This window comes from Perca fluviatilis, chromosome 11, assembly GCF_010015445.1.
Source record: "Perca fluviatilis chromosome 11, GENO_Pfluv_1.0, whole genome shotgun sequence".
NCBI lineage: Eukaryota > Metazoa > Chordata > Actinopteri > Perciformes > Percidae > Perca > Perca fluviatilis.
Genome location: NC_053122.1, coordinates 26,617,845 through 26,633,939, shown reverse-complemented (window position 1 = coordinate 26,633,939; position 16,095 = coordinate 26,617,845). Strand labels below are relative to the sequence as shown.

General features: G+C 43.6%; 1 protein-coding gene across 7 annotated transcripts in view; it reads left to right on the top strand.

Annotated features, from left to right (window-relative positions):
• The window catches only part of LOC120567967 (myomegalin-like), a 48,098-nt gene that overhangs the window by 19,019 nt on the left and 12,984 nt on the right, over positions 1–16,095 (top strand). For 5 of the 7 annotated variants that reach the window (XM_039815103.1, XM_039815100.1, XM_039815099.1 and 2 more), the window contains exons 1-18: positions 3,831–5,964; positions 7,325–7,462; positions 7,565–7,684; positions 7,772–7,864; positions 8,536–8,760; positions 8,852–9,010; positions 9,113–9,211; positions 9,812–9,949; positions 10,257–10,436; positions 10,650–10,844; positions 10,968–11,150; positions 11,236–11,352; positions 11,445–11,513; positions 11,632–11,738; positions 11,847–11,986; positions 14,495–14,619; positions 14,780–14,931; positions 15,055–15,346. In XM_039815103.1, coding sequence (XP_039671037.1) covers positions 4,630–5,964; positions 7,325–7,462; positions 7,565–7,684; positions 7,772–7,864; positions 8,536–8,760; positions 8,852–9,010; positions 9,113–9,211; positions 9,812–9,949; positions 10,257–10,436; positions 10,650–10,844; positions 10,968–11,150; positions 11,236–11,352; positions 11,445–11,513; positions 11,632–11,738; positions 11,847–11,986; positions 14,495–14,619; positions 14,780–14,931; positions 15,055–15,346 — 3,867 coding nt within the window. In that variant the 5' untranslated portion in view covers positions 3,831–4,629. Of the gene's footprint in view, positions 1–3,830; positions 5,965–7,324; positions 7,463–7,564; positions 7,685–7,771; positions 7,865–8,535; positions 8,761–8,851; positions 9,011–9,112; positions 9,212–9,811; positions 9,950–10,256; positions 10,437–10,649; positions 10,845–10,967; positions 11,151–11,235; positions 11,353–11,444; positions 11,514–11,631; positions 11,739–11,846; positions 11,987–14,494; positions 14,620–14,779; positions 14,932–15,054; positions 15,347–16,095 lie in introns of those variants that run through there. The other 2 variants (XM_039815097.1, XM_039815104.1) reach the window with 2 other exon arrangements.

Here is a 16,095-nt window from a genome sequence, read left to right as displayed (position 1 = left end):
GGGCTGACAACTGTAGATAAAAAATGACACATATTTGAATAATTTTTAAATTTCCTATAGTATAGTAAGATAAAGGGTCAGAAAAAAGATCAGAAAATTTGCAATATGACCAGTACGTACATTATGAGGTTGGTACAGAACCAACCAGCTTTGGCCAAATGTCTTCTCATTTTACCACTGAAGGAAAGTGCAGTATTCAAAATGTCTTTTCAAAATGTTTTGTGCAGAAATCAGCATAATAAAATCATACAGCTACTCTCAGTAATACATTGTCATGGTAAAAAGTAAGTGAACATGAAGTGAACTTTGCTCGTCTTTGTTCAACCTTAACCGGAATGTTTCAATGAGTCATTGACGGTGGCTTGTTCCAATCTGATTGGCAAACAACATAATAGATATATGGTGATGAACTTCCTCTGAAGAGGAAGGCAAGGAACACGACACAAAAATGAAGTTACTGCAATGGATGGAGCGTCATCGGAGGCTTCCAGTGAAAAATCATACATAGGGTTTATTCCATCACACAAAGTGACGGAATCTCATTACATTTACAGGCTTTGACATCCCCAAGGACACATTTCTCTCCCTCCTCTAATGAAACTACAAATGGAGGGGGACCATTACCTTCATGTCAGCTTCCTCTACCTCAGAGGGAGTCTTTACCATCAATTTGCACTTCTATAAATTAATAATCATAACCATAATTATCTTTATTATTCATCGTTCTAATGCTGTGCAGCGTTGCATCATGTTGTTTGGCTATAACCTGAAAGCATCACAGGCATTTTAACTTGTAAATCAGTAGTGGATGAAGGATGCAAATGTCCTCGCCAGACAGGCTCTCTGCTCAGACTTCACACTGGGTGCATGTGTGTGTAAATGTTTGTATGTGTGAGTGTGTCTGGATTAGTGTGTACTAAAACATTTTATCACTAAGAGAATAGTGGGCTAGTACCTTAGTGTGTCACAAGAATAGTAATTTGCATATGATATGCAACATTTAGTTTTTATATAGATAGTTTGGGGTCCCCTGCTGGAGCTGCTCCCCCCGCGACCCGACACCGGATAAGCGGACGAAGATGGATGTATGGATGGATGGATAGATAGACATAGCAAGTACAACGAGGAGTGGCTGTTTGTTTTTGTAAGGGGGGGATTTGAACTACCAGTGTGTTGAAATGCAGGGTTTTGGGTCAATGTAGAGGACCATCGCAACAGGAGGTAACAGTTGTTTGTTGGGGGTGCATACAGTATATGTGCACAATAATGTGACAGCATATAGAATAAAAAAAAAAAAATATGTATATGACAATGGTTTTGTATTATCCAATATACCATGCTACATATATTTGAATTTTAAGAATTTAAGGAAACAACATTGCAGATAAAATATGGCTAAATCCAAAATGGTTTGCCATATTTTGTAGCTTTAAATGACACTTGTGTCTTTAACTGATCAGTGTAACTGTGGTAAAGCAAGACATAAAGTGTGTGTGTGTGTGTGTGTGTGTGTGTGTGTGTGTGTGTGTGTGTGTGTGTGTGTGTGTGTGTGTGTGTGTGTGTGTGTGTGTGTGTGTGTGTGTACACATTCCCATGAGGCGTCTTCTTTCGTAGGTGCGTGTGTGCATGCAAGCATTTCGCCGGTTAGCAGTTTAGCGGGTCTGGTTTCAGCCGGGTTGTCGATAGGTCAAGTTGACCTTTGAGTGCTCAGCGACCACAACACTGATATCAAGTTGTGTTGTTTCAGACACACTCGCAATAAGAGCTCTTAATTAGTTCCCCAGACACCACAGCCATTTAGATCAAATCTATGTCTGCAGAGAGAGGAAGAGCCAGGAAAGAAATGTCATCCGAAACCTCTTGAGACAATTATTTCCAGGGTTTCCTTTTCAAAAAGAATGTGTAGTGATTGGCTTGGAACTAAATTCTTTATACATTTGCTTGTATTTATGAACATTAAATTTCACAAAACAAACCTCTGATCATTAAGAAGAAGTATCATATGTCCAGACTAATTATCAGCTGCATTCTTGCCACATGTGTTGTTGGCTGTCTGCGGCAAACTCTAATAAACATCTGGACTCAGGCCCAGTTATTATCTTTCAAACAATCAGCAATCAAGGATCTTAAGGCAGACACAAGGTTCCATGACTCTGACTCGCACATTGAGGATGATGCTCTGCATATCTGCATGGAAGTCACAGCGTGACAGCATGACCATCTGTTTGTGCACCCTCGGGAAAACAAAAACTGTGGTCACTGCAGAGATAGCACAGTCAAATGCATGAGAATGGCCTGGTTGTTTGACCGCCACAGTGAAATCATTGTTGAAATATCTGCACCACGGCAACAAGAAATACAAATAATACTTCTTGAGGCAATAGCATGTTTTGACACAAGTTACGCTGGTCTGATGAGGGCTCTATTAAAGGACGAAAACCACCACACGTAAGCTCAGTAATATGCTAGCAAGTTAGCAAGTCAACTAAGTGAGCTTTAGCATTAATTCTTTGACATATATAATGACAAATGCCCAAATAAGCAAAATCCTCTGGCAGTTCTTACAAATGCCTAATTCCACTGGACAAACAGCAGTTGTAACAACAGTTATGCAGCTGAAACTGATATTTATATATGAAAACTGACTCAGTGTATTGATTATTAAAATCAGACTATGTGAAGCACTGACTATGTTATGCTGCCAGTATGATAATGAAGTCTATTCAAAGTTTATTTTCATATGTAACCTCAGGCAAACTTCACAGCAGCCATCTCGAACTGCAACAGTTTGTGTTATCTAGGTAACTGGTTTTATTGCTCACTGAAAATCTGCTTTTGTTTTGACTCTGTAGATCCTCTGGCCTGGTAAAATACTAATGAATGACAAAAGGTCAGGCAGCTGACCCGGGATACATGAATAAAAATAGAATAGAACATAAAAATGATCAATTTTATTGGTCTGTTCTGTAGTCAGTTAGTAGAACTGTCTGTAGTGGTCTAATGAAGTTATATAACCAAATTCCCAGTATAGGTTGCGTGATTATTGCAGAAATACAAAATTAGGCAATGTTTTATACTAATTGTAATTTATACAGTACAGTTTTGTGTAAAGTACTGGAAAGTGAATAGTTCTGGTCAACCCTTGCGCTACAGCATGATTATGACTGAAGATCTAACATCGTGCTGTATGTTTGTGCTGTATATTTAGCTGTCCATTTGATTTTCTTTAACACAAAACAGAATAGGATATTAGAAAAAAATAGGATATGATATCTAATGTAATCACATACAGTAGTTTTCTACAGTGCATATAGTGTAGTAATGTATAAACCTGGTAAAGAATGAATACATTGTATATAATATCTTATAATAATGATTTTGAATTATTATACAATATAAATATTATACAATATAAATATTATACTATATATATATATATATTATTATATATATATATATAATAATTAGAATAGAATAGAGTCGGTCTCTACTCTTACATTTTACAGAGCGTCACTAATGTTAACATGCTACTGAGCATTTCACCTGTTCAGTCAGGCGAGTAGAGCTTAGTAAACCGGGCGGGAGGAAGTAACAGACTCTCAGGGGAACATCACTCTGTCTCTTTACCAATAACCCCAAAATAAAGCTAATATCTTCGGGTTTGCATTTTATAATGTGTTTTAAAATTGAAATGGTCGTTTTGAATCGGATTCATGGTGGATATTAAACCGTCAACATCTCTGTATGACTGCGCCGGGCTTCTCCAACCCCTGTATTCTCTAAATGGTGCGCTCCGCCGCTGCCGGTCTGCTTCAGGCAGCTTCATCGTTGTCAGCCCGGAAGATCTCCGACTGCACGAAGCAACGACACCGAGAGCGCGTGTTTGCCTCTCGAGCTGTCGGTTAAGGCTCTGAAATGAATGAAGACTCCATTGTTCAGGCGCAGACACCGGGGAAAGATTCAGAAGACTGTACTGTGACGCTTGTTACTGCTCTGTGTCCGTATCCGGATTATTACCGATCCACGGGCATTAACCTGGCTGCGCGCGGTGCGGCTCGTGTGTTCGTGACAGCCGATTGATGGTGCAGAGGCTCGTGCGGTGCTGTTGGGAAATGCGAAACAGCGGTTTGGTGACAGCGCAAGGACGATTTCAAGATAAATACTGCATCTCATTGATGACACATTCACATGACTTCGCTGTGCGTCTGTGGGAGTGTGCGCCATATCCCCGATGCACCTGCGCCTCCGGCAAATGAATGGTGATCCTGGGCTGATGGATATTTTTTAATGAGTCACTATATATCTGTTAACCTAGATTTTTACCTCATAGATTTCAGTCCTGCCAAGAACCTCAACCATTCTCTACAAGCATATTGCTTCTCCTTGTCTACCTCATTTCATCTATGTTTAAGCCTTTGAATTTGATGCCATTGCAATGACTGATGTCATGAGCAGCTTTACATTATCTCAGATTAAAAAAAAAGGCTTTTATTGTGCTCTCAAAGCTTGTGTTTACTCTGATACAGCTTGAAACATTATGCTCTTGGGTGTTCACATGGGATCAAATTCATCATAAGGATTCAGGTGTCCGCATGTCAGAGTAAATAAGGATAATTATAAACCTGTGGAATGCTTGATCTCAAGATGAAGGAGACGTGTCGCATCTGTGGACGGGAGCTCTGCGGTAACCAGCGGCGATGGATCTTCCACCCCACCCCCAAGCTCAACCTGCAGGTGCTGTTGTCTCATGCTCTAGGTCGAGAGCTGACCCGGGATGGCAGAGGAGAGTTCGCCTGCTCCAAGTGCACCTTCATGCTGGACCGCATGTACCGCTTCGACACAGTGATCGCCCGAGTGGAGGCCCTTTCCATCGAGAGGTTGCAGCGGCTCCTGCAGGAGAAACACCGGCTGAGGCAGTGCATCGGTGGGCTCTACCGTAAAACTAACTCAGAAGAGGGTGCTGTAACATTACCTGGGGGTGATGAAGGACCAGGAGATGGGATGGTGGACATTTCAGGTCTCACTCATGCAAAGTACTGTGCCCTGCTCCAGGATGATCTGGTCTACTCTTTGTATGAGTCCTGGGCCGACGACGGCCTGGACTGTCAACACCACCACCAACCTCAGTGTCCTGCTGGTCCAGGGTCAGAGGTTACAGTGGCAGGCTCGCATCGTTGTGTTCCCAGCACTCCCAGGAGGTGTCGGGGATGTTCCTACTGGCGGGTGGCGGACTCTGACTACGAAGCTGTCTGTAAGGTGCCCAGGAAGCTGGCAAGGAGCATTTCCTGTGGGCCGTCATCCAGATATTCAGCCAGTGTTATTGGAGGGAGTGTGACTGGAGGAGTGGGAGGTGGTGGAGAAGGACTACGAGAAAGAAAAAATGTGGAGGATTCAGAAGAACCCCCCTCCTCTTTAACTCTGGTCCCTGGTTCTCAGGACCCCTCGAGGACATCAGACAGTGATCGCACCCTGGCTGGACGCGCCAGCTCCAGCCCCTCTATAGCATCCTTAGAGACGACTGAGGAATATGTTCAGCCTGGAGCCATAACAGATGGGCCGCTGAGCTCCCCCAGGGAAATAGTAGATGACCGGATATCTGACTCCCTCTCTGAGGAGCACATGGGAGCCCCACATGGCCAAGCCTCACCTGGACCCAGCCTCTCTCTGGCCCTTTGTTTGCTGCAGAGCTATGCTGTCTACCGGCCCGTCATGAGCTCTAAGGGGAGCAAGCTGCCTGTGCTGCTCCGACGGAACACCAGTAATGGAGGTTCAAAGCTGGGCTTCCCTGATTCTGTTCTGGGAATGTCTTATGGAACTCCAGAGGGAGAAGGAGACAACCACATGCCAACACCTGAGCTGGATCCCCCTCTGATGAGGCTTGGTGATCAGGATCTGAACCTGGCTTACATGGAAGATTTGCTGGAAGATTTGTACAAAGAGTATCCTCCCCCACGTCCTCATCAGGTATAAAACCTTGACAAGGATGGTGATGATGATGATGATGATGATGAATACAAGGATGTTGCCCATTCACTGCAAGTTGCAGTATTTGCAGCACTATTAATGAACCATCCCAACAGGCTTCGATGTTTGACACAAAACAAGTATTCTCACCACTTCTGTGTGTGTGTGTGTGTGTGTGTGTGTGTGTGTGTGTGTGTGTGTGTGTGTGTGTGTGTGTGTGTGTGTGTGTGTGTGTGTGTGTGTGTGTGTGTGTGTGTGTGTGTGTGTTACATGAGCAGTCAGGTGAGGGTAAGCTGTGACACAGCATGGCCTAATTACCCTGTGTGTGCATGTGCGCACCCAAAGAGGTAATTAGTCATGTCAATAAAGTAGAAAGCATACAGTTTAATGTGTGTATATTTAATTTATGTTTAATATTGAATTGCTTATATATTTAAATGTTTTTCGATTACAATTTTGAGGATCTAATGTGTCTTCTGTCACTTCTATCATCAAATGACCAGTCTCCCAGTTACAAACTAGTGTTTTTGTAGCACAGGATTTTCTGCTCTAGTATGTGAGGACAGGTATGCTTCTGTATTTCCTGTGTGCAATACTAAAATTCCTCAAGACAATAAACCTCAGCAGTAGTTTTTTTTAGGGTGATTATTTGTCTCTGTGTGATCTTCGAGCCAGGGCTGCTGACCGAAGTAGGTTAGATGTGGGGAGACAGTAAGACAGAGTGACTCCCACTAACTGGCCTATTTTTACTCTGAGCCCTGGAGGCAAAGTGAAACACGCAATGCCAGACCATTCTATCGTCTCAACTCTGGTTGGCTAGTACAATAACCCTATTTAAATGATATGTTAACTTAATCATTTCTATTCGGAAAAAAAACAACTAATTACAGTAAAAATCTGAATGTTAATCTCAGCTATGTTAAACCACAAATTGATCTTGGTGAATCCAAGTATAAGTCTGTATCCTAATGATATTCATCCTCTAGTAAGTGAAAGTTGGAAACAAGGTTATGTAAAGATAATAGTGGCACAGAGCACTTTGAACACGCTCACTCGCTCTAACTCATGCATGCTGACACTCTCCCACCCCTTCAGAGGCTCTCTGTCCATCATGGCTTTTTACACAGTACACACATGAATGAGCAGACTTTGTACATATTGTACACATGTTACTCAATCCACTGCAAAAGTTATGCAGCTCGCAGCCTCTGCCTTTTTCATGAATTTGAAAAAATATATATATTTTCCTCACAAATAATTCAGCTGCTGGATTTTGGCAGAAGCCTAAACAAGTTAACACATACATTAGTGTTTTTTATAACTTGAAACACAGACACTTACCTTATTTTCTCCATTGCAGAGCCTCGTTGAGGAGCAGCAGAGTCAACTGAACCAGTATGAGTGTGCAGCCGGCCAGTGTGTCAGCGAGCTTCAGAAGGCCCAGCTACAGGTCCAATCCCTGCAGGCCAAGATCCACGAGAGTGAGGCCAAAAATATGGTATGGCGCTTAAAAAATGCCTCATTACAGTAAGATTTGATGAATCCACATCATAGAAGTGATGACCGCCTTACAGTGTAACCTGGCTGTTTCCGTCTGCAGAAGCTGCAGGAGAAGCTGAATGAGATGGAGTGTGAGCTGCGTTCAATCCGCCAGGCTGCTCAGAGTCAAGAAAGAACCATTCAGGATCTCACAGAGACCATCAGCACCAAAGACAACGAGGTGAGTGTTGGTCTTTGTTGTCAACCTGTGTGAGATGACACCTGTAGTTGAGAAGGTGCTCATACCCGCGATGCATTCTGCTTAAAGGCCCAGGAGCTGTACCAGCTGATGGAAGAGCAGAACGCCACGCTGTGTAAGCTGAGAGAAATGGTCCACCGCAACCAGCTTGCTCAATGCAAGGTGAGACATGGTACACACATCCAGTTCAATTTAATTATATTTAGTGTCAAATCATAACAGAAGTTATCTCGGGACACTTTACAGGTAGAGTAGGTCTAGAGTAGACCACACTCTAATAACTAATAACACTGTAATTCACGGAGACCCCACAATTCCCCCCCCCCTAAGAGCAAGCATTTGGTGCAACAGTGGCGAGGAAAAAAATTCCTTTAAACAGACTTCAGGCAGTTAGTTGGGTGGGCGGTTAGGACACAGATACAGAAATATAATTCATAATAATTATAGCAGTTGATATGATGAACAGTGACAAATATAGTAACAATAAAGATAATAGAACTATGACTAGTAATAATAGTAGTAGCAGTGCAGGGTGTCGAGCAGTACCTCTGCAGCAGCTGCAAACACAATTCAGGTGCCACCACGATCCAAGGAAATCTGCGAGGCTCCGGACCCTGACCCGGTCTCCGTGGAAGAAGCGAAGTTAGTAACATGCACACAGATGGAGAGTGAGAGAGGAGGAAAGAGGAGCTCAGTGTGTCATAGGAAGTCCCCCGGCATATAGTGACATATAGTGGTGCAAACCCTGATCCAGGATCCTTCCTTATCGATAGTGAGAAATCTTGTCGCCAGGACGATGACATACTGACCTTTGGTCTGTGGTGATTCTCTAGGCTCCAGAGGGGGTCAGCGAGTCCTTGACACTCGCCCAGCTGCAGGGCGAGCTGGTTGGGGTGCAGAGCTCCTTGTTCTCCCTTGGTCTGGAGCTGGAGGCCAGCCAGAGGAGTCTGAGACAGAGCCAGAGGCAGGGAGATGACCTGTCGAGGTTCAAGGAAAGACTCAGCGCTGATTTACAGGAGGTGCAGCAGCACAGGGAGGTCACTGAAAAGCACAACCAGGTTAGTGTGTGTGTGTGAATGTGTGAGTGTGAATGAAGTCTTGGAAGTATGACGGGTGCAGCATGTATGACCTCTCGTCTCTGTGCCGCAGGACCTGCGCTGTGCCCTTCAGAAAACTCGCTCGGAGCTTCAGGCCAAAGAAGCCGCTCTGAAGGAGGCCGAGGCAGAGAGACACACTGTGGTGCAGGAATCAGACAGGAGCATCGCACAGCTCCAGTGCTCTCTGCAGGACAAGGAACAACAGTTACAGGTAACCTACTGTACACAATCCCATTCAATCCATTCATACATTATGTAGTTGCATAGATGCACAGGCATGCACACGGTTCTGATCCCTTCTAAACATCTTTAGGAGTACTCAGAGATGTTGGAGTCAGGAAGCTCCAAACCAAGAGATGCCCTGCTGGAGAAACTACGAGAGCGTATTAAAGATAGAGACAGAGCTCTGGAGGTAACGCACGCACGCACACACGCACACACACACACACACACACACACACACACACACACGGATCAATGTACCATATACTGTGTGATTAATGCGACAGTCTTCCCTGTACACCCTGTACAGTGCAGGTGAAATGGAGAGAAAAGACCTAATTATGCATCATGCAGCAGTCGAAAGAGCCAGTGGTAGATAGTAATGCAAACTCCTCCTAAATCGGTACTGTAGGTCAGCATAAAATTTCACAACCAACCAAAATGGGAGAGACAGAAGGAAAAACATCTTTCCATCTTCTTTAAGTCCTGTCCCAAGTGAACAGTAGTGATAAAGATGTGCTTAGTTGCTAGTATGCAGTGAAGTGTGCTATTTTTATGAAGCTATTTTATAATCTATAGAAAAGGATCACATTTTTCATAGAAATCAGATGGTGGTGTTCCCTGACAAAAAATGTTCATGAATTTCATACCCTTAGCCATTTGATTTAATTAGTTTGTAAGGAACATGAGCTTAGGAAACTGCACACCCACTCAGAACATGATGAATATCACAGTTGAGGGTGCCCAGGATAGCAGCAGTGTGATTTTTCTCCCCCTCCGCCATCTGCAGCACTCCATCGATGACAAATTCCGCTGTGTGGAGGAGCGCGAGGGCCAGGTGAGGAGGCTGCAGCTGGCCCTTAGGGAGAAGGAGCGAGACCTGGAGAGACTGCGCTGCATCCTGTCCAACAACGAGGAGACCATCACGGTACGCTCATCACACACACACACACACACACACACACACACACACACACACACACACACACACAGTACAAACATATCTGTCAGAGCTGCCAGCTTGTACTAATGGTATGTACTTGTCACCAAGCATCTTTGTGCAATCAAAACGAGATTAGAGAGATTATGCATTTCTTTGCTGTTTACAGTTCAAATAAGCCAGAGCTGACAGAACTCTGATTTGGGTTACAGCTGGCAGGGTTTGTGAACATCTAAGACATTTACGAGGTATTCTATTGTTCTTGTGCGGTTACACCTGTGATTGTGACCATCAGAGTCTGGACGCCTTGGTGCGTGGCAAAGAGCTGGAGCTAGAGCAGGCGGCAGAGGCCTACAGGAACCTCCAGTGGCTGAAGCAGCAGAGTGAGGAGAAGGAGAGAAACACCCTGAGAGAAAAAGACACCATCATCAGCCAGCTACAGGCCGCTCTGCAGACACACAGCCAGGAGGCACAGGTAACACACACGCACACACATTATTGTAATTGCCTGTAATTGTTTGCTGTGTTGTTTTCAAAGCGTTGGTACACCCGACCACAAAACAAAGACATCATAGACAAACCTGTGCTACTTGTTTTCATTTCAACAAATAAAAAGGGCGTTCTGACTCAGACTGTGTGTGTTTATGTGTGTGTGTGTTTGTTTGTGTGTGTGTGTGTGTGTTTTTAGGATCTGACCGCTGCCCTGGTTGCCAGAGTTCAGGCTGGTCCCACTGAGGTTGTAGAGGAGTTGAAGGCTCGGCTGGCACTGAAAGAAAAGCTCTTCCAGGAACTGCTGTCGGACCGCAGCCGCCAGTCCAATGAACACCAAGCACAGGTCCAGAACATGCTGAACACTCTCAGCTCCAAAGACCAGTATCTGCAGGTAAGTCTTGTTGCTGGTATTGTAATAGTTATGGAAATGCAATGCAACGGTGTGCACAACAAAAAGCTTTCAACCTCTTCATTCTCTCTCTCTCTCTCTCTCTCTCTCTCGCTTTTCTCTTAGGACTACTCGTACAGGCTCTCCCTTGTGATTAGTGAGCGGACTGTCCAGCTGCAGGAGTTACGCAGACAGCTGTCATCGAGAGAGCGAGAGCTGTGCGAGCTGAGACAGGGCAAGGAGAGAGAGATGGGAGGAGAGACGGAACATCTGCGGAGTCTGCTCAAAGAGAAAGAAGCCTTTATCAAGGTACCTTTTTCATTTGTTTCCCTTCCCCACCCCCCTTGCTCCATCTCCTGTACACCTGATCTTCACTGTACACTTCATTCATCAGGAGCTGATGCAGGGCCAGGAGGAGGCAATGCAGCCATCCACTAAAGAGAGTGAGGCAGAGATGGAGGCTCTCCAGGTGGAGTTGAAGCTGGTACTGAAGAAGGAGAGGGAGGCTCAGGTATCTGTGTGGACCCTGTGATGATGCATAAAAACAATCCTTTTTTAAATTTTTTATCTCGCAAGTCATGTCTTTGTGCCCTCTCCCTGCAGAAGGAGCTCTCTGCTCTGCGTTTATCTTTGGCTCACCAGCAGGACACTAGGGACAGCACTGATCATCAAGTAGGATTTTGCTTCAGTCTTTGCCCATTAGACAGCATTTGACGGTTTGTGCTGCTTAATGATATGTATTTATTATGTGTCTCCTTCCTCCTCTACCCTGCCTGCCACTCTGATCTAGTGTGTGCTAGAGCAGCTTGTGTCCGAGTACAACAAGCTGAATGATGCCCTGAGGGCAGAGAAGAGATTATACCAAAATCTCACGCACATTCACACCAACAGTGACAGGTAGGAAAGCTGCACCCAGGTCTGGTGATAGGCCTGTTTCCTGTGAATACACTAAGTTGCAGTTTTTTGCTGTTGTTGCCATAAAACACTTTTTTCCTTTTTCCTCAGTTCTGAGAAGATCCAGGTCCTCCACACCGAGCTAGATTCGATTCAGGCACTCCGCAGACAGCTGGAGGAGGTCCTGGCCAGGACCCGTAACATGGCCCTGGTGCTGGAACGGCCAGCTAAAAGGCAGCCTGACTTTGGAGGTGGGGATGGGCAGGGTCCAGCCTCCAGGGCTGCAGGGGGCACTGTCACTAACGCTCTGTGATGCTCTGTCTGACCACAGCACTGCTGCGTGACACTCTTTATGTGAGATGGAGCGGTCTGTAGCCACCGATGGTCAGATTTATGAAAAAATATGGAAAAAAGTGAATATGATCAAGACAATTCTCCTTAAGTGTGAATAAAAACCAAAATCTGACTGTCTGGTCTTAAGGCAGCTTCATCCAGATAGCACAAGCACTACTCACAGTAGCAGAAGCCTGTTCAGCTTAACTTCAATGGCATGAAGTGGCAATGTGCAACCCAGACTTATTTATTAATATATTTTGTGAGTGTGGTGTAAATATGTTTTTGTATTGTTTAAAAAAAAAAAGAAGAAAAAAAAGGCCTGTATTGCTTTGCAGTGCGATTGTTCTGTATTGCCATTTCTGTGTACTGTCTCTCACCGGTGTCACTCTTCCAAGCCTTACTGTCACAGTGAAGTTACGTCTTGTCGAGAAAACTCAAGCTCATGCCTTACAGTGAAACGTCTGACCATCCATCATTTGTTTTTATATCATCTGTTTGTGAATGCGATGTGCACTCTTAGCAAGGCCCAAGATACAAATCCCAAAAGATGGCCAAGTAGTTTCCTTCAGTTCATCTTAACCTTGGATTGCTCACGCAGTTTTATCTGCAGTAGCTACATTTTAGTTTAGACAGATATGCATGAAATATTAGGTCAGCCGCATTCGACATAAAGATGGTAGGGGCACGCTGATTACTTTAAAGTAAACTTATGGTAATTTAGTACTTTTTTTTTTTTTTTTTTTAGTTAGTCTGCTTGTTGAGCTTAAGTTCAGCTTTGTACTAAGAAAGCAGGAAAATAAAATATCGAATAATTTTACTGTCTGTGCTCTCTATAAATCTCGAGATGTGAATGCCAGAACTAATACTAGCCCATTCAATATTTATATTACTGTAGGTAGAATACGATTTCTTGGGATTTGTGCCCTGATCTCTCATCTAGCCTCATACATGGAATCCTTGTCAACACTTCTTTTTGTATCTTTAATGCAACAGAAATAAAAAAAAAAAAATGTGCTGGCTTTTTGTCAAATGCACTTCTGTTTGTTGTGTTTAATTGGGAATTTGTTTTAAGAATATCCCAAACCTGAAATCCACTTGGTCCTTTTATATACCTTCCTTCTTTCCCAAGAGATCAACCCACAGTGTGTTTTATCTTTTTGAACCATTCCTATGTCCTCCTCAGTCTCCCAGTTTGTCTTAATATCCAGTTTCATAATATAATAATGCACATGTTCTAGATGTGTTTAGTCTTAAATTTGTCAACAGATTTCTGCAGATAATTCAGTTTTTATCTTTTAATATAAACATGAAACTATAATGTGTAATACCAGACATTTCCAATTCAAATCAGTGTTTTCTTCATGTCCTTGCTCCCTCATGCATGATATTGTGGCATGGTTTTCATGTTTGCATGGCTGTTCTGCTGTAATGCTCAGTTAAATATTCACAACAGTAAAATGCCAAATTCACTGAATAAGGGAAGCTCATGTGAGCCCTTTTACTCAACATCCCAGATCTTAAAAAAATGTGAATTCCATGTTTAAATAACAAATACACCCAACAACCGTTTCAAAGATTGCCCCTTATGTTCCCAGTATAAGAATAGTGACAATATGTAGTGCCACAGTGCGTAAACAGGGCCCCACATTCAGTCAGTTCAGCTTACAGAGCACATTGTTCAATATATAATAACCCATCAACGTCCCCCCCCCCCCCCCCGCCTCTCCCTAGCAGCACATAACATTTCATATATTTAATTTTAATACCTGTTTTAGGGTGGAGACATTTGCAGTAATTGCTGTGTCTTTGAACTTTATCCGGATTATCAAGTAATCCCATAATAAGTCCCAAAAATGCACTGAGCAACTGAAGATTCACACCCATACACACATGACACTACACACTGTATTTGAAGTGTGTGTGTGTGTGTTGTGTATTATTAGGGCCTATTATGTAAAGCAATCTTCCTGCCAGTCACTTTCCACTGAGCCTCCGGCGTCCTGTGCGTGTGTACAATACTTTTAACAACGCACAACAAAGGACATGCTGCGTTCATATTCAGTTTTGGCACCAAATCATAAAGCCTTACATGTGAGTGAATACAAATGATGCAAAGATCCATAACAGTTGTCTCATTTCTCATGAACACAACAATACACACACTTGTCCTGGGTTGCACTGAGTTGAGTGTGTTTTTGGCTAGCAGGAAACGTATGACATAACATTTCCCTTTAGTCCCATGACTTCCAAAGCGGTGATTCAGCGTACAAACAGTTCTGGAAAGAATGGGATAGAGAGTGAATGCTAGAGAGGGAGAGATGGAAAAATCGCAAGAATAAGAAGAATAACAGAGGATTAAGATGTAAACAAAAAGGGGATAAAAGCAAGTGGATATTGTCCTTATACGGTTGTTGTGTTTCCAGAGCTCAGCACAGAGGAGGAGGAGGAGGAGGAGGGAGACGATGAAGATGGCAGCAGTGACGAGTTCACGGACAGCATAGAGGAGGATGATGATAAAGTGACGGCCAGAAGTTTGGCCTCCATTCAGGTAAAATACCTCTTATCTACATTTCACTGTTAAATCCCTTTCATTTTAGTTTGTAAATGGATCTCGTACTAATTTAAACCTTGGAGAAAGCCCTTTACTTTGTGACTTAAATTGTAGCTCCATAACAAACGTCATTTTTTTTTGTCTGACTTGTGTTAAGGTTTGTGAAACTGAGGTTGTGACTAGAGCGCTGGTGTCACAGAGAGCTGATGTAAAGCAGCTTGAGGAAGCGAAGAAGATACTTGAAGGCCAGCTTGAAGAAATAAGATCACAACTGGAGAGGGATGGATACACCTCCGTGGCTCAGCTGAGGTGCATTTTTTTGTCTCGGAGATCCTGGGGAAACTTCAGGTTCGATTGTCTAAGAGGACATCATTGTCGATGACAGCTTCATCATGCATATGTCTATTTGTCTTTCTTTCCGTCTCCTGTCAGGAGTGCACTGCAGGGGCTGCAGCAGGAGAACCAGGCTCTGAAAGAAAGCCGAGGACGAGCAGAAGTGGTTGGACCGAGGACAAACCCAGGGAGGAATCGCAGGAGTCTGAATCAGGACGAGGAAGAACAGGAGGAGGGTATTGAGAAAGAAGATGAAGAGGAGGAAATGTCTCCAGTGCCGGTGGGGAAGCCAGGTCATCCGTGTGTTAGTCTGAGTGACGGGCGAGGGAAGAGGCACTGCAAGAGGCCACGCTGTCTGACGCCCCGTCATCTCACACACCAGCCTGACACGGTAACACGTTATACATTTAAATAGGAATTCAACTTTGAGTGAGCTACAGCAGCAGCTTGTAACTGCCTATCTCAGATATTTAATGAAGCTGCTGCTAATCTATTTTAGTCTGGGGCTTTTTCTGAGGCATAAAGATTTTCTTTTATTTTCCCTTTAACTCATCTTCAAAATACAGGAGAACATAAAAGCAACACCTCACAATGAAATATGGTTCAGTGCAACAACACCATGACCTACGTCTTAAAGAATTATTTTCAAGTTGTATAAACACCCATCTCTATTATAAGGAATACGATAAGCCTTAAATAGGTTTATTGTTGGGTTAGTGTGTAGGATTGTACATGTTCTTTATGATATTTTGCCACCCTTTGTGCAATATGGTCATTTTATTGTGAAATACAGACAACACATCTGACAATGTCTTGAAGAGAAAAATGGTGGACAATTTCAAACTTAGTGGTGGAAAAACTGCAAAAAATCATTTACTTAAAGGTCCCATGGCATGAAAATTTCACTTTATGAGGTTTTTTAACATTAATATGCGTTCCCCCAGCCTGCCTATGGTCTCCCAGTGGATAGAAGTGGCGATAGGTGTAAACCGAGCCCTGGGTATCCTGCTCTGCCTTTGAGAAAATGAAAGCTCAGATGGGCCGATCTGGAATTTTCCCTTTATGACGTCATAAGGGGAAATGTTACCTCCCCTTTCTCTGCTTTGCCTTCCCAGAGAATTTGGCCGCCCATGAGAAAGA